Raw genomic sequence first — 23,483 nt, 5'->3', positions numbered from 1 at the left:
GTTCGCCTCCAAGAAAGGGCGGCTTTTATATTTTTAACTTGAGAAGGGTCTATGCAGGTAAGAGTACAGTTGCCAGAGCTGGTCACAGGGGGCACAGTCTTGGATGGCTGTGAGATGCAGACATTGCTGTTCAAAACTAACTCAGGGTCCTCCGTGAGAGACGCCAGCACCCGCTGCCGAGATCTCTCTCCACTGAGGCACTTTTTGAGGGTCCATTCCCAATACTGGAGGCACAGACTCCAAGAACTTTATATAATTATATATACTTTTTAATATAAAACAAAACTTGGCCCAAGCCGAGCGGCAGGAAGAGAGGTCTTAAATGAATATGTACAACCACGCAGGAAGGCACAATGGGTCCCTGGAGGGTGATGGGTGGGGTGGAAGAGAGGGAACAGCGGGTTACACAGGTCTCAGCCAAAAGCCACGAGGGCAGGAATAAAGTGCAAGGTCTTGGGGGCCCCCTGTGGCCCAGAAGCAGCAGCCGACAGCCCTGCCCCTCGTCACCCGCTCTGGTGGGGTTCAGTTGAGCGTGACTTGGAGGTAGGAGGTGGGCACATAGCCCTCGCCTCCCTGTTTCCGCCTGACCCGTGTCCATCCATCACCTTTGTCTTCCTCCATCAGACTGAGGTCTTCCCCCTCCGACATGGAGATGGTTCCCTCGCTGGATCCTGTTGGGGAGTAGGGTGGGGAGAGGTCAGGTTTGGTGAATGACATCGGAAGTCACAGCTCCGAGCAACCGCACCTGCCCTGACGCGAGGGTTAGCTTCCCCTTCGGCATCTCTTCCACCCTAGAGATAAACCTCCGCAATGTCTGTGAAGGAGTTTCTAGACTGGGCGAATTTGGACGGGAAGCCCCACACTGAATGTGGACAGCACTGTTCCACAGACTGGGGTCCCAGAATGAGAAACCAAGAGCCTGTAAGGCCGCTCAGGAGGAAAAGGTGCTAGCAGCCATGTCTGACAACCGGAGTTTGGTCCCCACGATGCGCATGCTCATTCCTGGAGGCTGTCCTCTGACCTCTCTCACACAAAAAATAAATAAGAATATTTGAAAATAAAAGGTAGCCAGGTGGTGGTGGCGCACACCTTTAGTCCCAGCACTCGGGAGGCAGAGGCAGGCGGATCTCTGGGAGTTTGAGGCCAGCCTGGTCTACAAGAGTGAATTCCAGGACAGCGAGGACTGTTTCACAGAGAAACCCTGTCTCGGAAAAAAACTAAAAAGATAAAATAACTCTTCCTTATACTGACTCCCCAGGTCCTTCCTTTGACCAGTACTGGGGACTGAGCACTGGCCAGGTACCCTCCCACCGAGCTACAGCCTTCACACGAAGCTCCTGTCGTCAAGAAATGGTACCTCATGCACTAGACCCACCTTCAAAGTGGTAGATCGCTACACACTGGCCGATAGGGGAGGCAGGCTCTTCAAAGTCCTCATCAAACTCAGTATAGATGGGGGTGTCCTGGCCTTCCTCTGAAGGGGGCTCTTCTGAGCTGCTTGGACATGGAAGAAAGATGAGGGCCTGACCCTCCATCTAAGCCAGCCCAAGTCCCTCACTGGGGGATTCTAGGTGAAGACTCCATCCCTAACCACGCCCCAGGCCCTCACTGGGGATTCTAGGTGGGGCTCCGCCCTGACCACGCCCCCAGCTCCTCACTTGGAGATTCTAGGCCAGTGCTATACCAAGCTCAGGCCTCATAGCCGCTTCTGGTTTCTCTGCTTACCTCTCCTTATTATCCTGGGATCCACTGTTGCTGCTACTGCTGCTATCAGGTGGGGCAGTAGCTGGGGGATCAGGGGGCCTGGAATGACGGCTCAAGCTGTCTCCCCGGTTACTGAGGACCCGGCTTTCAGCTTCTGCTAACCAAGCCTAGGGTTGGTTGGGGATCACAGCATGAGCTCCAGGCAGGGTACTGAGGTCGGCCCACTCTTTTCTGACACTACCCACGCACACCCAAAATTTGACAAAAGACAGTTAGTTAGGTCCTATCCCGGTCCCCCACCCAGCAGTGACTCAGCTCAGGCTGTCCCCGCCCCTCCCCAGGGTATCCCTCTGACCTCATACTTCTGCACTTCCAGCTTGAGTCTCTCGATGTTGCCCAGGGTCTCAGCAATGCGGGGCTCTAAGCTGGCAGGGTCGCCCATCTGTGGTGTTTTCTCATATACGTCTTTCATCTTCTTCAGGGCCTCCCTGAGACCAGACACACAGACAGACAGACAGACAGGAAGGAAAGCACACACTCCTGTGACCTTAACAAGTGAAAAACAGGGTCAAGGAAAGGAAAGATGCTGGTCATGGGCTCCGATGTGCCTGGGCACAGCACCGCGAGCTGAGGCCGGAAGACAGCAGGTTCAAGGCCAGCCTCAGCTAACCTGAGTGACTTGATGAGGCTGGTCTCAGAAACATCAAAAGGATTGTAGAGACTACTCAGTGGGTAACACACGTGCTGCCTATGTGTGAGGACATGAGTTTGGTCCCCACAGCCTAGGTAAAAAAACCAGGCATGGTGGTGTGTTGTTGCTTGCAATCCCAGCACTGGGGACACAGACACAGGAAGATCCCTGGGGCTTGATGGCCAGCCAGTCTGGCTGCATCTGAGCTGCTAGTCAGTTAAAGACCCCATCTCAGACAGGGGAGATGGCTCAGTGGTAAGAGTGCCAGCCTAAGGACTTGAGTTTGAATCCCCAGCACCCATGTAAAAATCTGGATGTAGTTCCCATAGATGCCTGTAACTCAAGCACTATATAGAGGCAGAGACAGAAAGAGGTGAAAACTCGGACCTGTTGGCTGTCAGTCTGGCTGCTGGTTCAGCAAGCAACCTTATCTCCAGAGAGTGAGAGAGATAGAACAGTCACCATATGAGATCCTCGGGGCTCTGTGCATGCAGGGTTGTGCACAGCTGCCTGTGTGCACAGGCATGCACGCACGCACGCACACACACAAACCACACAAACCACGCCTGAGACACAATACTCAGGTTGTCCTGTGGTCACCACAAGCAAGCACACACATGAACACACATGTGAAATAAACAAATAAGCCAGACATGGTAGCACACTCAAGATCCAGGCCAACCTGGAAAATTTAGCAAGAACCCAGTCTCAAAATAAACATAAAAAGAAGGGCCAGCAAGAGGGCTCAGCAGATAAAGGCAGTTGCCACCAAGCCTGACAACCCGAGTTTGACCAGGAATCCGTGTATTCAAAGGAGAAAACTAGGGCAAGTTTTTACCTGACATCTACACAGAGACCGTGGCATGTATAAGTAAGCTCATACACAAAATAGATGAATTAATAAAAACAAAATTAAAAAAAATAATAAAGTAAGTAAGCTGAAAAGCCAGCCTTCTGATTCCAGGCAGGCAGACAGTCCACTCCTCTAGGACCGTCCAGGCTGCACGAAACTCCAAGCATGGCAGAAGTCCCATGATTTCCACTCCGCAGAGGCCACATGTGAACAGCCAAACAGAATCTGGCCAGCCACCTGCTAACAAGTGGTCGGCGTCACCCCTATTATGTAACTGGGCTGGGAGAGGTTTTGTTGCTTGGAAAGAATGACTGAAGATTTTCTTGTCTGGTGAATTTTTTGTGCGTTAATATTTTGCTATCCAGCATTAGATAATTCAGCTCTCTCCCTCCTATCGCACGGTGACTCAAGACTGACAGAGTTCCTGACGTTGAGCTGTCTTGGTAAGACTCCACTGCCTGGGCTTTTTGTTTTGTTTTCCAGTCTACTAAAATCTTTGAATCTGAGCCTAGGTCCCGATTTTGCAATTCCAGCTACTTGGGAGACAGGCGGGAGAATTGGAAGTTCCAGAATAGGCTGGACCTATTCTCAAAATATTCTCCAGACCTAGTCTCAAAATAAGTAAAAGAATCCTTCGGTGAGGGGTTGGGGCGTGGCCAAGGATGGAGCCGGGCCTAGGATCCTGCAGGGAAGAAATGGGGGTGTGGTCAGGGTGGAGCCCTACCTGGAATTCCCCCATAGAGGTGCTGGGGACGTGGCAAAGGGTAGAATCCTGCCTAGAATGCCCTAGTGCTGCTGAGGGTGGTTCCTAGCCTACAGAGGACAGCCCTGTCACAGAAACTATAATTGTAGCCAAGTATATATTAGCCTGAGTTGGCACTGTAGGATTCTCTAATGTATCTGCTCCCTTAATTCCTATTACACCTGCCTATGTGTGCACTTACAAGCCACCACACGTGTCTGGAGGTCGGAAGATAATTTGTGGGAGTGGGTTCTCTCCTTCTACCATCTGAGACTAAAGCCAAGTCCTCCAGCTTGGGTGGCAAGCGCCTAGAGTCATTGAGTCAGCCCAGTGAGAGCATTTTTGAGAGCAGAAGTGGAGTAATGTGAGCCAGAGATTTTCTTGGTTTTTCCTCAGTGATGTGGGGAGGTGCCAGAGGAGGACGGGGACAGGAAGACGGGCGCACAAGCACTCATACCTCCATCTGCGGCAGTGACAAATAACCGGTTCTTTCCTGTTTTTACACTTCAGTTCTTCACTGTTTCGAGACTCAAGAAGCCCAGGATGGCTTTGAACTTATGACCCTGCTGCCTCAGCCTCCTGAATGCTGAGATTACAGACAGGCACCACCACACCCAGCTGTGTGACAGGAATCTCCTTTAATCCATCAGATGAGGCCAGGAGATGGCTCGGTCAATAGTGCTCACCATGTAGGCACCATGTCCTATCTCAACCCCCAGCTCCCATGGACAAAGCCCAGCATGAGACCTCATGTCTGCAGTTCCAGCATTGGGGAGGCAGAGAAAGGAGACCCCAGGTCTCACTGGCTGGCCAGCCCGGGCCACTCAGCAAGCCCAAGTTCCTGTGAGACCCTGTCTCATAAAAAGTCATGTGAAGCTGGTGTCGTGATGGACAAAGTCTCTAATACCATCACTTGAGATCTGTGATTTCAAGACCAGCCTGGTCTTCATCAAGAGTTCCTGGCCGCTGGGCAGTGGTGGCTCACGCCTTTAATCCCAGCACTCGGGAGGCAGAGGCAGGCGGATCTCTGTGAGTTCGAGGCCAGCCTGGTCTACAAGAGCTAGTTCCAGGACAGGAACCATAAAAACTACGGAGAAACCCTGTATCAAAAATAAAAAAAAAAATAAAAAAATAAATAAAAAAAGAGTTCCTGGCCAACCAGGGCCACATGGGGAGACACCATCTCAAAAACAAACAAGCAAACCAAAAATAAAACAGACAAACAAAAGGACAAGGTAGGGGGCTGGAGAGACTGCTCAGTAGTTAAGAGCACCTAGTGAGCAACCTTGAGGACCTGAGTTCTGACTCCTGCACCCAGTTCCAAGCTGGGTACAGCCACACACCACCTGCTACCTTGGTGGACAGAAACAGGACATGCAGCAATTACTGGCTGCCAACCAGACACAAAGTCCAGTGTGAGGAGAGACCCTGCCTCCCAGATAGAGAGAAGAGGATGCTGACCTCCTCCTCTGGCCCAGCATAGCTTTTACAGCAATACACACACCCAGAAGACAAGAATCCCTGCTTCATTCCACATTCATCTCCTGCCTCTTCCACCGCACATGCTCACCTCTGGTCTTCCTCCTTCTGCAACTCCCGGTTCCTCTCTTCCAGCTGTTGTTGGAGTCGCTTTCTCTGCTGCTCTGGGGGCAGATGACTGAAATCTTCAGTGACCACGGTCTGCAAGGTGAAACAAAGGCTGAGCTTGGGATTTGGGATCCTTAAACTTCCGAAGAGCCTCTCTCGCTCCTGAGATACCAGGTCCACCTTCCTCCCCAGTCAGGGCTTTTCGGGAGCGAGGCCATGCATACAGCAAAGCTGGAATATGGGGGGGGGGACGACCCAGCAGGCGGCAGGAAAGAGCCCAGGGTCCCACCATCCGGCCTCAACTTACCCCACGGCCGCCTCGGAGGCTGCGGAAGGATGCTAGCCGCGGTTTGACTGACTTACTGATCTCGCTCAGTATGGCCAAGGGGTCGCGGCCAGAACGGGGGGACAGGGATCCATCAGACAATGTGGAGGGTAGGTGACCCCCCAGGAGGGACAGGGATGGGGGACGCGGCTACCGGTGGGGGCCAGGGAAGTGGGGGGACCAGTCAGGGATGGAGGCGCGAGGATGTAGTCGGAGGATGGATGGACGAAAGGAAGGATGGACGGACGGGACACAGGAAACAGGAAAAACAAAAATGGAGAAAGAGGGAAAATAATGATAAGAAAAATCACAACTGAATTGTAAGATCACACAGAAAAACACCTGTAAAAGCAACAATGGAAGACCTGGGAGGTGCCAGGGAAGACAGGAGGTGCAGAGCCAGGGCCAGCCAGAGGGCTCAGCAGGGAAAGGGGTTTGCTGCCAAGTCCTGGGTTCTGAAATCCCAGTACGGAAGGAGAGAACTGATCCCCATGAGCTATTCTCTGACCTCCACACGTGCCAAAATATACATAAATAAAAAAATCCAGTAAGTTAAAAAGGATATGAGGCAGACAGGTGTCCCTTGAGTCTCAAGGACTCATGCAGCACCTGGGGAGACCAGGTACCCATGCTCCTCTCTGCCCTGCTTTCCGGGCTCACCGTCTCCAAGGTAGTGGGGCAAGCCTAAGCAAAGGCTGTGGACACATAGATGATCCAGTATGAAAAAGGCATGCCACCACCAAGCATGACAACTCTGACTTTGGTCCCTGGGACCCAGGAGAGACTTGGAGTCCTGATAGTCCTCCTGTGACCACTACATGTGCACAAACATACAAATACACATGATATACATAAATAAATAAATAAATGTAACAATTTTTTTTAAAGACTCAGGGTGGTCAGACATATAGGCTAAAGGGGACAGACAGGGGGAGAAGTGGGGGTAGCCAGTGCTTGCCTACATTGGGAAGTCCAGGCTTAGGAGGAGGGGTGCCGGGTGGCAGGTAAGAAGGGTCTCAGAGTCTTAAGTGGAATAGAAAGAATAAAGTGACGGGAAGGAATCGCTAAAGAAGGAACCGTTGTAGAGAGATAAACAAGGGGTGTCAAGGCAGACACTGGACCCTAAAAGTCAAACTCCCAAGGAGAAAATGCACAGGAGGGAGAAGGATTGGGGGGCAATATCACAGCTGTGAGGCCAACATGAGCTCTTCAAGGGTCCCAGGATACAGCAGAAAATGCCACAGGCTCCCCTACCACGTCCCCTCTCATCCTCAGAGGGACTCGCAAGCCAGCCAGTGGGCTAGCAGGCTGGCCTTCCTCTCTTTCCTTCCCTCTAGCCTGGGCCCACAGCCAAGAGGAAAATTCCTGCCCCAGGACTCGGCGTTCCATGTGGCTGGCGCTGACTCAGTGAGGACCTCGGCTGACTGTCACCCCCTCCCACCCACTCCTTACCCCAAGAGCCCCGGACCCCACCTTATTCTTTTTCCCAAAAGGCCAGCGCTTGGGCCGGCTACGGCTGGAGGCTGCTCGGAGCTCAGGCCTGCCATCCGGGGTGCCCAGGCTGCTGTCGGAGGGCACTCGGCTCATGACTTGACTAAAGTCTTCGAATTCCAAGTCGCCGGGGCGGGCGAACCCTGACTTGTGTAATTCGATGAGGACTTGCGAATCCTGTGGGAAGGGTCAAGGAATGAGGGACAACCAGCGGCTAGCTCAAGGTGCTCCTTTTGGGGAGCCCCCCCTCAGCCCACACTTCATCCCGCTAGGCCCACGAGCACCCACGTTCTTAGCGTCCACGGACTCGGCAGCCACCTTCATTCCCTCCAAGCATTTGCCGATAATGGGAACCACCTGCAGCTCAGCCTCGGATAAGAGCCCGTACCCGGCGCCCAGGCGGGTGGCCCGGCGTTCATCCATGTCCTGCAGCTTCTGGAGAGCCAAGAGGAGCATGGGGTGAGCCAACCCTGGCAACACCTCCAGGCTGAAGACATCAGCCCCGGCCAAACCCAGGCTGAAGAGCTTAAGACAGAATCATCTGCCCTCACGACCCCTGGGGCAGGGGTCAGAGTCGCAGGGCCAGGAGCTCAGAAAAATTTGTCTCAAAAGAGGTTGTTATAAGGAGTCAGAGCATTGAATGAAAAGTACATGCAACACAGACAATCCTAACGCCAGGGTTGGGACAGAAAGTAGGGGAGACGACTGGGGAAATTTTGAGGGCTAGAACTTGTTAGAGCTGGGCTCAGAAGGAGGAACAGGAGTTTCAAAACCAAAGAGTGATATCCCTTTCTCGCTTCCTTCTTCTATCTACCCATCCCTTCCTTCTCTCCCTCCCTTCTGAGGCAGGCTCTCCTGAAACTCGCTATGTAGACCAGACTGGCTTTGGAACTTTGGCTAGCCTCCTGCCTCTGCCTCCAGACTGCTAGAGCTGTAGGTGTTCTCCAATCTTTCTAGAGGTAGGGACGGGACACGGCAGCTAGGGTGCAGACAGCGGTGTAGGCGCTGACTAACTCAAGTGCTCACATCGAATATCTGGGGCATCTGTGAGAAGTAGAAGTGGGCCTGGTCTCGGTTGAAGCGCTGAAGCTGGGCTGCGTATTCGTTTTTGCTCTCCTCGGCCATGTGGTTCCGAAGGTGGGCTTGCTGCTTGGCCTGAGAAGTGGGATGGCAAGGTGGAGGTCATAGTCAGGCACTGGCTTCACCCTACTCCAGTGGCACCAGCCTGTCACATACACACCTTCTCCACATCTGCCTTGGTGGCATTAATATCCTGATCCAGCCGTTCGGCGGTGTGAGCAGCTTTCTCGGCCTCGCGGCAGTCTCGCTCAAACTTCCGCTTACTCTACACAAGAGACAGGAGGATGAAGGACATGCCTTCCCCCAGGAGCACTGAGAGGAGGTCTAGGTTTACAGGGAGCTGTGTATCAGGCAGTTACCCCAAACCAACGCTAAGGAGGTGGAGGCAGGAGGATCAGGAATTCAAGGCCAACCTGGACCACCACATGAGACCTTGTCTCAAAAACCAAAATAGAATGAGAAAGATGGCTCACCAGGTAAAAATGCCTCTCAAGAAAATCTGACTACCTGAGTGCATATTCCCAAAACCCCACAGAGGTGGAACAAGAAAAGTGACTCCAGAGAAGAGTAGTCCTGGAGACACACACACATACACACATACATACACACACACATACACACACACACATACACACACATACACACACACATACACACATACATACACACACACATACATACACACATACATACATACATACACAAACATACACACATACACAAGTTCAAGGCCAGGCCAGAACGGGCAACATGAGACCCCATCCCAAAATAAAAGGTGTAGGCACAATAGGTGTGCTGGGTACCCCTGAGGAAAGGGGGCCTGGTCACACATGAGTAACCACCCCCCAGCTCTTCTGGGCCTGAGCTACCAGCTGCCCACATGTTCACTCACAGTCTCCAGCTGCTTGAAGCCATTTTCCAGCTGCTGCTGGGCCCGCCGGCCTTCCTGGAAGTGCTGTGCAAACAAATGGAGACCCTGAGTGAGGTTCCCACAGGGCCCCCAGCAAGCATGGGTGGAAGGGGACTCACCATCTTCCTCTCCTGCTTCATCTCCTGTGAGTACTTGGCCAACTCCAGACACACTCGGATGCCCAGGCTCTCGGCCACCAGTTCTCGCTGGCCTGCGAAATCATTGACCTCCTGGAGAAGCTGAACGAAGGATTGCTGCTGGCTGAACCTGGTGGAAGGAGACAATCAGAGCTCAGGATCAGAGAGGGGCAAGTGTGAACGCTGCCTGTCATCCCAGGGCCGGGCAGCAGGATGGGGAGTTTGAGGCCAGACTTGGCTACTTGAGACCCTGGGAAGAGAGGAAGGGAGGGAAAAAGGTAGGGAGGGAAGGAGAAAGGAAGGGAGAGATGATTGTAGGGGAAAGAGACAAAGGAGAGGAGAAAGGAAAAACAAAAAAAAAAAAACAAAAACAAAATAAAACGGAAGTCTTGGGCTACATTCGCTCCCAAGGAGAACCAAGTCTGTGTCCATAACTTCCAGCCCTTAATTCAGATGCATTTTGCAAATCAAATTTTTGGAGGCATAATGGTTACAACATCTTTGTTGTTGTTTGAGATAGGATCTCACTATGAAGCCTTGGCTGGCCTCACAGAGACCCACCAGCCTCTGCCTCCGAGTGCTGAGATTAAAGTTGTGTGCCCCCATGCTCAGCCTTGATGACATCTTATATGTGTCACTCCCCTAGGGCTGGTGGCAGAACCCTAGAATTAAATTTTTGTTTATTTAGGTTTTGAGGCAGGGTCTGGCTATATATCCCAGGCTAGTCCAGAACCCTTGCTCTTCCTGCCTCAGCCTCCTGACTGCGGAAATCACGGAGCTGAGCCACCAGGCCCAGCACCCCTCATCAGATTTTACAGTGAGAGGTATGAATACAGTAATCCTTCAGTAGCCATGGCAACCATTTCTAGGGTTCCTAGAGGGTACCAAAGCAAAGGATCCTGAAGGTCTTCGATGAACAGCAGGGTTTGCACAGACCCTCCCTAGATGACTCAGGGAACCCCATACGATGTAAACACAATGACCAAAAAAAGTCTGCCGATGTTCCAGAAAGGAACAATTTTGTTTTGTTAGTGCATTTTCAGTCCTCAGAGGCTGGAGCTGGAGGCACCGAGTGGGTAGAGAGCCCCGCTAGCATGCGTGAGGCCCTAGCTCCACCACCAGCATAACAGGTATGGGTGGCTCACATCCGCCACCCAAGCACTCTGGAGTCTGAGGCAGGGAGATCAGTCCTGGGCTAGATAGCAAGTTTGAGGCCAGGTCGGGCTACATGAGACCGCACACACACACTTTCCAAGCCTCGAAAACCCTCATCACTGAGCGGAGTATTGTTCACATCACGCCACCAATCTAACCAGCTATCACAAACAACTATCTTAATTTTTGGATTAAAATTTTGATTTACATATTTACTAAAAATGGTCTCACTTATGTAGTCCAAACTGTCCTAGAACTTTCAATCTCCTGGCCTTGGCCTCCAGAGTGCTGGGAAAACAAGCAATTGCCACATGCCCAGGTCACTGTTTAGATTTTAAAGGGAAGGTTTCGGAATGCAGTTAAAAGTTCCTGGAAATACCTACAGACTGGCTACCAGTATAGGTGAGCTAGCCCAGAACCCAAGGGTGCTAGAATCACAGCTATGCACCGACATACCCAGCTTTGGCCATTACTTTTAGACACATAAACTCAGTTCATCTTCTCACATACCAGACAGAGTAGGCATCACAGCCATCAGAGCCTTTGCAGATTAGAAAACAGGCAATAAAAGTGACTGGCCCAAGCCTGGCTTAGTGATGCCTGCTGGTCAGGTCAGCTCCTAGGAGCCCAAGCTCAAGGACTGCCTCACTAGAGATGAGTCCTGGCTACCGAGGGAGTAACAGAAGAACCAAAACAAGGAGGCAAAGATAAAGCTAGGGTCAACTAGATGGCTTAACAGGTAAAAGGTGCTTGCGGCTAAACATGATGACCTGAGTGTGATCCCTGGAACCCACATGGTGAGGAAAGAGCCAGCAAGCTGTCCTCTGACTCCCACAAGTGTCCCATGGCGTATATGGGTGCATCTTGCCCTCAAAACTAGAAAAAGAGTAAGTAAAAATCCACTTACCCCAAAGAACTCAGCTAAGCTGAGAATTTACAAAACAAAAAGGGCGCTCTGCTGGAAGGGGGTAAATTCCACCTCGGGTCACCCAGAATTTTAACAGGCGATAGGACTGGAGGGGCACCGTAGAGCGGCCTCTGGGAAGGAGAGAGACCCACGCCCTGCCCCAGACCCTACCTCCCAGGGAGTCTTTCCCATTCTTACTTGACTTCGGGGTCATCTTTGGTAGGTCTCTTGGGAAGGTACTTTTTCACCAGGCTCCTAAAGGTGGGCACAGAGGCAGGGAGGCTAAGAACCAGGCACTCCCGCTGGCTCCCTGCAGAGTCCCAGAGCGGAGAGCACCAACCCTCGTGCTCACCGGAGTTGCTTGGCATAAGCCTGCTCCACCTCGGCGCGTTCTTTCACGAACTTCACGTATTTGTCCAATAGATCCAGCCCCCACTGCGTGTGGCGTTCCAAGACCTCAAACTGATCCTGATTGCAGGGATTGGAGAGGGTCAGTGTCACCTGGTGGTGGTGGGGGGCTACCTAAGCCCCAGCGACCCGATGCACGGAAGGGGAGGCGGGACACGACACAACCTCGTGGCTCAGCCTTTCCAGCAAGGACTGGCTGGCTTCCCCAGGCGCCGCCCCGGCGTGGCGCAGGGGGAGGCAGGAAGCTGGCGGGAACCCCCATCTCCTCCTCCCGGGAAGGGCCTGGACAACAGGGCCAGGGCCCCAGACCGGACGGCGGGGTCTCACGGAGTCGGAGTGGCCAGCAAGGGTGTTGGGAGGAGGCTAAGGCACTCCAGCTCCCCCAAACCCCCTAATCTCCCCAAATTCCGGAAAATTAGGCGGGCTTGGCACAGAGGGGAAGGGTTTGTGTAACTAAAAGTGCGTGGAAGCGGGGAACCTCAATGGCCAGATTTCCCCATTCTCCATGATCCCCCGGGATCCTCCTATGAGTGACTGACTCAGTTTCCCCTGCTTCTGTGATGCCTCCACTTCAGTGGCTCACCCCCAGTACACCCGAAGACTCCACCGCCTCCAGAAAGAGGAGGGGTCAATAATCCGAAGATTCAGGGAAACTTCGAGGGCTTCCTGGGTGAGGTTAAGTGGCGGGTAAGGGGTGGCTCCGCCCAGCGCCCGGGGCCAAGTTCTGCAGCCCCCCTTCCCCTCCCCCTCAACGACCCAAGCCCTTAAGGGCAATTGCAAGCGCGGTGGGGGGTGGTGGTGGTGGGGAATCTACCCGGTGAGGCCCCACGTGGGAGAGAAGGTGACCAAAGGGTACCCTCCCCCTCCCAGCTGGAGAGGCGAGAGACGGGCAGGGACCCAGGGGCCGTAAGATTAGCCTCCAAGCCAAGCCAGAGCGCTCAAAATAGGTGACCTCGCCCAGCTGTCCCCCCCTTCCTGGCCTGGTCCAGGGACTTCTTGTGATGGGCTCATTCTCAACTCTGTGCCTCAGTTTCCCTATACCGGCCCTAGGCAAAGTATCCCTAGGGCCCTCTGGGCATCTAGAAAGTCCCAAAGGAACTTTTGAAAGAAAGTGCTGAGGGCAGAGGGCGGGGACCCACGGGATCAGCTGCAGGGGAAACCGCGGAGTCCAGGCAAAGGTACATCGGGGACAAAGAGCGGAGAGGCCAGGACCCCAGCAAGGGAGAACCGTGGGAGCTGGGGGTAAAGGACTCACCCACAACTCGGTGCCCCAATCCATGCTGGTCCTGCCGCCGAGAACGCCACCGCCTCCTGCCCGGGTCCCCGCCACCCTCCACCGGAGACTCAGCCCCAGGGCGGTGTGCCCAACCCCGCCCCGCCCCGCCACCAGGCCACGCCCACTAAACTGGGCCGCCACGCCCCTTCGCGTTCTGCCACGCCCCCGCTCCGCGAAGCCCCCAGCGAGCTTTCCTAAGGGCGGAGCCCAATGAGGAGTAGCTCAAAGGATGCCGCGCCCTCCCTTAAAGGGCCTTTGGCCTCCTTAAAGGACGCCTCGATTTATTTTCCAACCTGTACCCCCATTTACTCTCCTCTGCCATACCAAACTATTCATCCTTTCCGTTTAACTTAGAATTTCTTATAAAGGATCAAAATATCAAAACCCCAAACCCAAGGAGTCTTTCCCACTTCTCCCCGACTCCATGGCAGGGAAAACCTGCGGTCAGTCACTAGGCTTTTGCGGGACCAACTAGGCTCCAGAAATCTCCATTTCGTCCCACTAATGGTCTGGTTCTCTCCGGCCACAGAGCAGATGAGATGATTTCGATCTAGCCCAGGACGCACCTCCAGCCAAGGCCAGGTCCATTAGCGCACACTCCCACCGCAACCTGACTTCCCTTCCTCCCCGCCAGAGCCTCCTCTGAGAAACTGAGGACAGGTTGCCCTTGGAGCTCCTGTTCTGGATTACACACGCGCGAGCTCATTGCTTTTGCACATGACTGCCCATTTCCCAGCCTCATTCACTGAGGCCCAATCAGTATTGCGCACGGGATTCCCATGGAGTGCCCCCTCCCGCCAGTTTAGGCTCTAGGGCCCTGAAGCTCAGAAGTTTGGGTCCTCCCAACCATAAAAGTCCTTTCACAGCTTGTAAATCCCCTTGAGGCTCCCAGATGAAAGGGAAGAGGCCCTGGTGGCTCCCACCCCCACTCTCCCGGGTCATAGGTGCTTTCTCCGCTGCTGAAGAAATCTCAAAACATCCCCTAGTGCTTCAGCTGGAAGAGAAGGGCAGTCCGGACTTCTGAGAAAAAATGCCCTGGAGCCTGGCTGGAAATGAGGCTCTGGTGAACCTTAGCCCCACCTGCTGGCTGCTTGAGGGCTAAATTCCCAGATGCAAAACCAGGTGGGGGCATGGGGGAGGAGGGAGGAAGAGGAGTCAGAGGCCCGACGGGAATAAGGTATCAAACTAGGAAGGGAAGTTTAGCGCCAGAGTCAGCAATTTAGTTAAGAGTTGAAGACTTTACAACTGGGGTCCAGATCTGGGGGCTCAGTAGAAGATGAGGACCCGGTGTGTAAAATGGGATGAGGTGCCTAGGATCGGAATGGAGAACGGTCAGGGTTTCAGTTTGAAGAAGCTCAGCTGCTGCAAGGGGGTTAAGCCTAGGGCGGAGTCTTGCAGGTGGGACCTACAATGGCACTCGGCCTGGGATCAGAGGTCAGTATAGGGTCAAGAATTTTAGGCTTCTCAGTGGCCCAGGAAAGTTGGAACAGGGCAAGCCTCAACAGATGCTTATGTTTACCAAAAGCTCTACTTCTGGCCGGGTGCCACGTTTTGGTTGGGGGTAGGGGTGGGGGTGGGGTGGAGGGGGAGGACGAAAGTGCGTCCCTGGGCATACTGGGAAATGTAGTTTTGCGTGCCTGAATCAGCTTTCCCTGGGTTCTGGGTAATGTAGTCTTGGGCCGTTAAGAGTTGAAGAAGGAATTCCGCTTTAAGGAACGGATATGAGTTCCTAGATCATTGGTGAGTCGTCCTGTTCATCAAATTGCATCCGGAACGATCTGTCTAGGCATTGGAAAGCATGAAATAGGGGCTGAAAGGACTAAGCACGCCCATTTGGGAGGCCTTCTGTTCATCAAAAAAGTCTCAGTTGGTAATTGGGTGACTCGGCCACATCGTGCCACGATTGGCTGAAAAGTGGGCGGGCCTTATCAGGCGTCAGAGGCGGTGTCGTGGGGCAGTCGTAGCCCCGGAGATGGCAATGAGCGAGAGGAGGGGGCTCGACGGTGGGAGCCCCGCGCAGTGCGGATGGGGACGCTTGTCGTTGCTGGTGCTGATGCTGAGCGGCTGCTCAGGTCGCATCCACCGGCTGGCGCTCACAGTGAGCCTCGTAGGCTTGGCCTCGCCCTACTCCCCACTACCTCCTCTAAATAGAACTTTCGCACCCCCCACTGCAGGCCGTGAGTGGTCTCGTCCCGGGCACCCCCACCCGGTGCTCGCAGTAGATTAGCCTGGTTTAGGGGGCGGGACTCCATCTCCCGGGACCCCTGACTCCTGGCCCTTTAAATTCCGGGGGACCCTAGGTAACAACCACAGGACCTGCTGGGAAGAGGGGATACCTGGTAGCATCTTCCTGGAGTTAACTTCGATAGGCGGTTGAGGAAACCACTTTGAAAATTTAGCCCAGATAGAATCGAAACGTTTTCTGTGAAGTCGAAACTGATCATACCAGCATGTGTACCTCACTCTCAGGGTAGTGCACATCAACATGGGGCCTTTCATGGGGGTGTCAGGGTTTCACCTGGACACTCAAACACACCCTGTAGCTGCCTGGGAGGGACTGAAGCAAAGAAATACCACCACTGCCGCCACTACCCTGCATCTGGAAAGCCTTTCTCACGTGCTTGTGCCCTGAATAAAAGATGTCCAGAGGCTCTTGGGAACTGGTGGAGAAAATGCCCTTGCCGCCACGGTCTCTCTGGTTTCCTGCAGGGGGAGAAGAGAGCTAACATCCAACTGAACAGCTTCGGATTCTACGCCAACGGGTCTCTAGAAGTGGAACTGAGCCTGCTTCGCCTGGGCCTCCAGGAGACGGAAGAGAAGCCGTCAAAGGTGAGAAGGCTTGCGGGAGGGTTCAGTGCACAAGTTCTGGAATCCTGCCCTCGCCCTGTCCCTCACCCATGGGATCTATGGCAAGTCCCATAGCCTTCTTGAGCCTCAGTTTCCCCACCTGTCACTTGGGTATGAATACAGTGTCTCCTTGGTGTCCCTGCTGGCGGAGGCAGGAGGATCAAGTTACCCAGCCCCACAATGGGAGATTCCCACAGGTGCTCTACCTACTGAGCCACTCCCACCCCACCTCAGCCCCTTTGTAACATAACACTTTATACATATATACATAATGTATTTTGACCGTACCCCCCTACTCCTCTCCAGGACTCCTCCAAGTTCCATGTCTTTTGGTTTTTAAAGACGTAGTCTCACTGTGTAGACCAAGCTAGCCACAGGCTCAGAGATCACCCAGACCTTTTTTATTTTTATCTAAGGCCATAACCTTAAAAAAAAAAACTGGCTGTCCCTCCCCCAGTGCTCATCAGCTAGGTGTCAGGGTTCAAGCACCCCTCTTCTCCACATGCTGAAATGCTGACTGGCTTGATCCAGTGCAGACAGCCAGAGCTGCTGGGAGTTGAGCAGCAGCAGTGTCCAGGAGACATTGTTTCTCTCTGGTCCTCCTCAACCTCTCTTACACTCTCCCGTCTCCCTCTTCGCCAGTGTCCCCTTGTTAGAAGAGGTGCAATATGGATGCCCGGTTCATGGTAGCCTTATTTTTCCTTTCTTGTTTTCGGTGGGGGGGTGTGGTTGAGACAGTAGCTCTGGCCATCCTGGAACTCACTATGTAGACCAGGATGGCCTCGAACTCACAGAGATCCGCCAAGTGCTGGGATTAAAGGCGTGCACCACTATGCCCAGGCACCCTTGTTTTGGCAGTTTGCTTTGAGACAGGGTCTCATGTCGTCCAGGTTCACCTAAAAATCAAGCCCCTCCTGCCTTAGTCTCCATAGCACATGACAGTGCATGCCCTACCCTGTCCAGCACCATTGGCGTTGTAGGTGGGTAAACCAATCAGGCTGTGAAAACTCTCGCAGAGGAAGTGTGCTCTGCATGAGCACTGGGAGTCTGGTGGAGCAGGTCATTGAGCGTCTGGCACATGGTGGGTGTTGAGTACCTGCGAAAGGAGCCAGGGGTGGCGGTACACGCTGAGGCAGTCGGATTGATGCAAGTCTCACAGCAACCTGGGCACCAGCCCGACCAGCCAGGGCTGCCTGCGAGCACCGCTCTCAAAGCAGAGCAGAACGAGGTTGCGTGCCTTCTGCTGCAGAGGGTGTTTTGGAAGCCCCTCACTGTTTTCTCCTTCCATCAGGTGGGGTTCAGCCTGAGTCGCGTCCGATCTGGCAGCGTTCACTCCTACTCGGTGAGTAGCGAGCATCAGAGGGGATGAGGGAACTAACGTGGTGTGGAGGGCCTGTCTTCTTCCTGTAAAGAGTACAGCCCTGGGTGAATGAATGGATAACACGCTGAACTATGCAGTGGTAACCCAGGTCCTCTCTGTCCACTCCCCAGAGCCGGAACTTGCACGGATGTCCTCTGGAGAGAAACAGCAGCAACTTCCTGGTCCTTTTCCTCATTAATATCCAGGACCTACAGTGAGTGGCGACAGAGGACCCCCCCCCCCAAAAGATCCACAGCCCTAGGGAGAAAGCTAGTCTCTTTGCTACATGGCGCAGCGTGTGTTTGTGTATGTGTGCACCCACACGCATGCTACTGAATATTGAACCTACTGCCTTACAGATTGTAGGCTAGTACTGTAACCTCACCAAGCCTCCAGCCCCTCAGTGGGGGATTCTAGGCGGGGCTCCACCCTGACCACGCCCCCAGCCCCTCACTGGGGATTCTAGGCAGGGCTCCACCCTGACCATGCCCCAGCCCCTCACTGGGGATTCTAGGCGGGGCTCCACCCTGACCATGCCCCCAGCCCCTCACTGAGGGATTCTTGTGGGGAGACTTCACCCCTGAGCCATGACTCCAACCCTCTTTGTACTTAAAAAAAAGAAGAAAATAAAATGAGCTTTTCACATTCCTATTATAGAAAATATATTAATTTGGGAAAGTAAAAAAAAAAAAGACAGGTGCTCAATACGTTTTACCAGTTTGGGCCTTGAACTCACTCTGTAATCCAGGCTGACATTGAACTGCCTCTGCCTGCCAAGTACCTTGGATCACAGGCCTTTTGCCCGCAGACCAGGCCATGTTGTCTGCCCTTTCCAGTAGACCGATAGTTGCTATTACAGACAACCAAGAATGTGCCTGCTACCTTGATGGGTGGTGGCCAGATGCTAAGATTTGGTGATTCTCCAACCCCTTCAGGAGGGCATCCACATATGTGGTGTACCTGGCCACAGACTTTACCATCCCCTTTCCCTATTCTCCCTTCTCCCTCACCTAAGGGTCAAAGTCCTAAAATTTGGAGAGCAGAGGAAGTTGCTCATTTCCCCTGGTCTCCTCTCGGACGCCCCTGCCCAGTCGAGCCTCCTGAAGTCAGAGCCGGCAGACACCCCTAAGGGGAGCAGTGGTAAGTCCGGGAGGCTGGGTGGAGCTAGCTGCCCTGGATGCACCCCAGTTTTCTGCCTGTCTGTCTTTTGACAGTCGCTTACCCATCCCCTACAGAGACCTCTGCAGTCAAGGAAGGTCAGGCAAAGCCTGGAGCACCCCATGTTTCAGGAGAGAAAACTACCCCGGGGGTACATGGGCACTCAACAGAGGGCCAGCCACAGAGGCATCCGCCCACACAGGACCCCGGTGGGAAGGAGGCGGAGCTGGTGTTGGGGCTGGGCCACCTGAACGACTCCTACAACTTCAGCGTGAGTACCTGCCTCACCCGCATGTCCCCACCTGCCCTGAGCCTCTGCTGGAGGACACTGCTGAGACCCCCCTCCCTGCGACCAGTTCCACGTGGTGATTGGCTCCAGGGATGAGGAAGGCCAGTACAGCCTCAACTTCCACAACTGTCACAACTCCGTTTCTGGCAAGGAACATCCGTTCGACCTCACTGTGAGTGTCCAGGGACAGGGCGCCCCCGCCCTCCTGACCGGCATTGTCTCCATCCTGTGCTTACGGGAGGGAGGGGGGGCATGCAGCACAGCACATGTGTGGAGGTCAGAGGAGTCAGTTCTCCCACCTGTGGGCTCCAGGGATCAAACTCAGGTCATCGGCTTTGGCCGCAAGCTTCTTCACCCACTGAGCCATCTTGCCACCCCCTGGATGAACTTCCTAAAGTCCTCTGTTGGGCTTTGGTGACACATGCAAGCTAGGGTATGCAACTGTCCTGATCAGAAGTATTTAAGGGAAAACAAAGGTGTGTCTATTTCAGGTGTGTACAGAACATTGTGTGTGTGTGTGTGTGTGTGTGTGTGTGTATGTGTGTGTCCATTCATCTGTGCAGGGGAACTTGTATGGTGTGCACAGGAACTCATAGTCAGCCCCCAGTGGTGTTCCTCGCATGCTGGCCTAGAACTCACTCTGTAGACCAGGCTGGCCTCGAACTCACAGGGGTCCGCCTGTCTCCGCCCAGTGCTGCAAGTGAAGGTGTGTGGCACCACTTCCAGCTCACCTAGTTTTTGGAGACGGGGTCTCTGACCGACCTCAGGGATCCTCCTGTCTGCACTGCCATGCTAGGATTTTTTATGTGGGTTCTGGGGATCTGAACTCAGCTCCTCACGATTGCAAGGCAAGCACCTTCCCTAGCTGTGTCACGAACAACCTATAGACCCGGTTTACGTGTATTTTGGATGTGAGTGTGTGTGCAGTGCGTGTGGAAGTTGGAGGGCAGATTGCAGGAGTTTGTTCCTTCCTGCCTTCACGTGTGTTCCAAGGATGGCTGCCTGAAGTTGTCCTTGATATGCGCGCGCGCGCGCACACACACACACACACACACACACACACACACACACAGAATCACACAGTATGCCCTAGATCAGTGGTGCTCAGCTTCTGAGTTTCGACCCTTTGGGGGCCGCATATCAAATATCCTGCGTATCAGATATTTATAGTACAGTTCAGAACAGTAACAAAATTACAGAGTTACTGTTATGAAGTAGCAACAAGACAGTTCTTTGGTTGGGGCTCACCACAACATGAGGAGCTATATTAAAAGGGTCGCAGCATCAAGAAGGCTGAGAACCACTGGCCGAAGTAATCCAGTCACAACATGGGTAGTTGTATTGGATACTATGAGTCGTTTTTCTCTTGGGTGGCCCCTCACTGACACCATGTAACACCTCTGTGTCCCCGGTTTACATCTCCAGCCTTCCCCAATCTTCTGGAAATGTGGCAGGCCCTGTGCAAATGCTTGTCACTTTGTACAAAGACTGGGTCCTCCCTGGGTGTTGGTCCTCTATTGCTTCTGGAGTATGGCTATGTACCCATTTGAGAGATGGGACCAACTGAGGCTCTAGCTGGCAAGTGGATGAGCCGGAGACTGGAACTCTCCAGAAACCCAGAGCTAGAGCCACAGGGACAAGGCCACCTGCCTCCCCACTTCCAGGTGATGATCCGAGAGAAGAATCCGGAAGGCTTCCTGTCAGCGGCAGAAATGCCCCTCTTCAAGCTCTACCTGACGATGTCTGCCTGCTTCCTGGCTGCTGGCATCTTCTGGGTGTCCGTGCTCTGCAAGAATACGTAAAGCGCCTTCCCGCCCTCCCCACCCTGCCTGCTGCCTCTCTGAGGGCCTCACCTCCTGATCTCAATGGTGCTCTCCCTCCCCATTCCCCCTCCGGCAGATACAGTGTCTTTAAGATCCACTGGCTCATGGCAGCCCTGGCGTTCACCAAGAGTGTCTCCCTGCTTTTCCACAGCGTGAGCAACCGGGGCTTGGCGGCACAAGGGTGGGATGGTGAGATGGGACATCTGTCTGCCTGCGCACCCTGTCCAGCTCAGCTCAGCTCTCACGGCCTACCCTCCAGGACCATCCGCTGGTCCCGTGCTGAGTGTCCACCATATCGTAACCGTCCCCCACCAGCAGTGAATCCCCCCCCCCCGTGGTGGAGGGGGTCCATGGCGACTGGCTGTTTGCATTTCCCTCTCCAATCACCCGTCCATCCCACACCTCTGCCCCTGAGCTGCCTCACCCGGTCCTCCTCTCTGACTGCCTGTCCCTCTGCCTGCCTCTAGATCAACTACTATTTCATCAACAGCCAAGGCCACCCCATCGAAGGCCTCGCTGTCATGCACTACATCACACACCTGTGAGTCACCCGGCTCTGTCCACAGGTGGGGGAGGCAGGCAGAGGGCGCTGGGCCCCCACCTCATCACCACACCTCCCCCACCCTGGCTCCCCAGGTTGAAAGGTGCCCTGCTTTTCATCACTATTGCCTTGATCGGCTCAGGCTGGGCCTTTGTGAAGTATATGCTGTCGGACAAGGAGAAGAAGATTTTTGGAATTGTGATCCCCCTGCAGGTATGTGTGTGGGCTCCTCAAGAGAGAGTGGGAGACATAGGGAGAGATTCAGAGAGGAATGCTAAGGATTGATACAGGGAGGGATGCTGGGGTGGGGTACGGGGAGGGAAGCCCATGGTGGTAGAGGATTTGGCGGTTCATTTTTTGTGTACAGGAGCAAAAGGATGATAATCAAATCAGGCGGTGTCCTGCTAACCCCACAGGTCCTGGCTAATGTTGCATACATTGTCATCGAGTCCAGTGAGGAGGGTGCCAGTGACTATGGACTCTGGAAGGAGATCTTGTTCTTGGTGGACCTCATCTGCTGCGGTGCCATCCTCTTCCCAGTCGTGTGGTGAGGAGCCGGCCCTGCCCCTCAGCCCCGCCGAGGCCCCCCCACTACCCCACAGAAGACTCTTGTTTACGGGGTTGGGGTCATGTTCGCTTCCCACATTCTTCCTCCTGCTCCAGGTCCATCCGGCATCTGCAGGACGCATCCGGCACTGATGGGAAGGGTGAGGCCCCTCCTCGGTTTTCCAGCCCTGTGTTCTCTCTGACACCAAGGGCCAGGGCCCGTGTCTTCATGACTGTGTTTGCGTCTCACTCCTCTGTCCCCTCTCTCCCCCTTGCCAGTTGTTCTTTCTACATCTCATCCCGTAGCCTTGGAACTGCCCCCCAGCCCTGTCCCCTCCTCTGTTGCCCTCCCCTCCTGCCACTTTGAGTGACCCCCCCACCCCCATTCTGTGCCCTCCCACAGTGGCAGTGAACCTGGCCAAGCTGAAGCTGTTCCGACATTACTACATCATGGTAGGATCCCCGCCCTTCCCCAGGCCTGACTCTCCCCACAACTCTCTGCCCCTGACCCCCATGTCCCACGTGTCCCCAGGTCATCTGCTATATCTACTTCACCCGCATCATCGCCATCCTGCTGCGTGTGGCTGTGCCCTTCCAGTGGCAGTGGCTGTACCAGGTGAGCGGAGCAGAGCAGGGTCCCCAGTAGGGTGGGTGGCCAGGGAGTCCCCCCCTGATCCTATGCCCTGGCTCCTAGCTCTTGGTGGAGAGTTCCACGCTGGCCTTCTTCGTGCTCACCGGCTACAAGTTCCAGCCGGCTGGGGACAACCCTTACCTGCAGCTGCCCCAGGAGGATGAGGAAGATGTACAGATGGAGCAAGTGTGAGCAAGCTATGGGGTGGGGGGGTGGCTGGGGTTAGACCTAGGCTGCTTCTGGGGCTGCAGCTAGACAGGATCATGGGTGTGGGGGGCCAAAAAGGACTAAAGGTGGGGTGTGGGTAGCCTTCAAACTGGTCTGAGTGGCACTTGGAGACGGCCTCTGGGGTGTGCAGAGGAGCTGAAGGACAGGTGGTCCACAGGTGCGTAACCTAGAGGGCTGGCAGGTCTGGAGTCACTCTGGGCGGACTGGAGCTCTGGTAGGAAGTGATGGGCTCTGTCACCTAGGCCCGGGAGACCTCAGAGGCCAGCTGAGCTGGACCGGGTCACTCAGAGGCCAGCTGGGCTGGACAGGGTCACTCTGGAGTGGTAGGAGTGTCACCTAGGCCCAGGAGACATTAGAGGCCAGCTGGGTCAGACCGGGTCACTCTAGAGTGATGGGCTCTGTCACCTAGGCCCGGGAGACCTCAGCTGGACAGGGTCACTCTGCAGTGGTTGGAGCCAGGCTGATTTGACAGCGGGCTAAGACTAACATACTGACTACGGGGCTAGGTCTGGTTGGGGATGGAGGACTGGGATGGTCCCTTCAGCTGCTGGACCCTGCTTCTGCTGTGTTCCTCACCCAGGATGACTGACTCTGGATTTCGGGAAGGCCTGTCCAAAGTCAACAAGACAGCCAGTGCCCGGGAGCTGTTGTGACTTCCTTTCATCCAGCTGCCACCCTCAGTCCTTCTGCACCCTGCTCACCTGCTCTTGGCCCCTGGTGTGCAGGGAGCCCTAGGGGTTCGTGCCAACAAAGTACACAAGACGCGGGTCCCCAAGGAGCCTTCCAAAAAATGA

General features: G+C 54.3%; 2 protein-coding genes across 7 annotated transcripts; one reads left to right on the top strand and one right to left on the bottom strand.

Moving 5' to 3' along the window:
• Positions 1-521: 521 nt before the first annotated feature.
• On the bottom strand, positions 522-13,310 carry Trip10 (thyroid hormone receptor interactor 10). Of its 4 annotated transcripts, none has more exons than XM_026778009.1 (15): positions 13,246-13,310; positions 11,935-12,050; positions 11,781-11,837; positions 9,503-9,650; positions 9,366-9,428; positions 8,634-8,738; positions 8,420-8,548; positions 7,682-7,828; positions 7,376-7,570; positions 5,885-6,052; positions 5,561-5,670; positions 2,060-2,192; positions 1,726-1,871; positions 1,376-1,497; positions 522-671 (listed from the first exon to the last, which is right to left on the bottom strand). In XM_026778009.1, exons 1-15 carry the CDS (start codon positions 13,267-13,269, stop codon positions 523-525), a joined length of 1,812 nt encoding a protein of 603 aa, XP_026633810.1. In that variant the 5' UTR covers positions 13,270-13,310; the 3' UTR covers position 522. The 4 variants fall into 4 exon arrangements, with proteins under 4 accessions (XP_026633810.1, XP_005371184.1, XP_026633808.1 ...); XM_005371127.2 differs by having other exon boundaries at positions 1,376-1,494; XM_026778007.1 differs by lacking the exon at positions 5,885-6,052.
• A 1,059-nt stretch (positions 13,311-14,369) lies between these two features.
• Positions 14,370-23,477, top strand: Gpr108 (G protein-coupled receptor 108). 3 transcript variants are annotated; one of them, XM_026778005.1, is made up of 17 exons: positions 14,370-14,388; positions 15,976-16,095; positions 17,405-17,455; positions 17,605-17,687; positions 18,489-18,613; positions 18,709-18,902; positions 18,988-19,092; positions 20,585-20,718; positions 20,820-20,895; positions 21,211-21,284; positions 21,380-21,497; positions 21,701-21,831; positions 21,948-21,991; positions 22,234-22,283; positions 22,363-22,446; positions 22,525-22,649; positions 23,270-23,477. In XM_026778005.1, the coding sequence occupies exons 1-17, from the start codon at positions 14,377-14,379 to the stop codon at positions 23,340-23,342; spliced, it is 1,599 nt and encodes a 532-aa protein (XP_026633806.1). In that variant the 5' UTR covers positions 14,370-14,376; the 3' UTR covers positions 23,343-23,477. The 3 variants fall into 3 exon arrangements, with proteins under 3 accessions (XP_026633806.1, XP_026633805.1, XP_005371181.1); XM_026778004.1 differs by lacking the exon at positions 14,370-14,388 and adding an exon at positions 15,182-15,373; XM_005371124.2 differs by lacking the exon at positions 14,370-14,388 and adding an exon at positions 15,184-15,364.
• The last annotated feature ends 6 nt before the right edge of the window (positions 23,478-23,483 follow it).

Source organism: Microtus ochrogaster, unplaced genomic scaffold, assembly GCF_000317375.1.
Source record: "Microtus ochrogaster isolate Prairie Vole_2 unplaced genomic scaffold, MicOch1.0 UNK98, whole genome shotgun sequence".
Classification (NCBI taxonomy): domain Eukaryota; kingdom Metazoa; phylum Chordata; class Mammalia; order Rodentia; family Cricetidae; genus Microtus; species Microtus ochrogaster.
Note: the sequence above shows the minus strand (reverse complement) of the source record. Positions and strands in the feature narration are given on the sequence as shown.

Coding starts and splice junctions, on each gene's coding strand:
- Gpr108 (XM_026778004.1), top strand. CDS start 15,239: ATGGCAATGAGCGAGAGGAGGGGGCTCGACGGTGGGAGCCCCGCGCAG. Junction 20,719..20,819: donor TCCGTGCTCTGCAAGAATAC/GTAAAGCGCCTT, acceptor CCCCTCCGGCAG/ATACAGTGTCTTTAAGATCC. Junction 21,992..22,233: donor ATCCGGCACTGATGGGAAGG/GTGAGGCCCCTC, acceptor GCCCTCCCACAG/TGGCAGTGAACCTGGCCAAG.
- Trip10 (XM_026778009.1), bottom strand. CDS start 13,269: ATGGATTGGGGCACCGAGTTGTGG. Junction 11,838..11,934: donor GCTTATGCCAAGCAACTCCG/GTGAGCACGAGG, acceptor GCCCACCTTTAG/GAGCCTGGTGAAAAAGTACC. Junction 9,651..11,780: donor AAAGATGACCCCGAAGTCAA/GTAAGAATGGGA, acceptor TCCTTCCACCAG/GTTCAGCCAGCAGCAATCCT.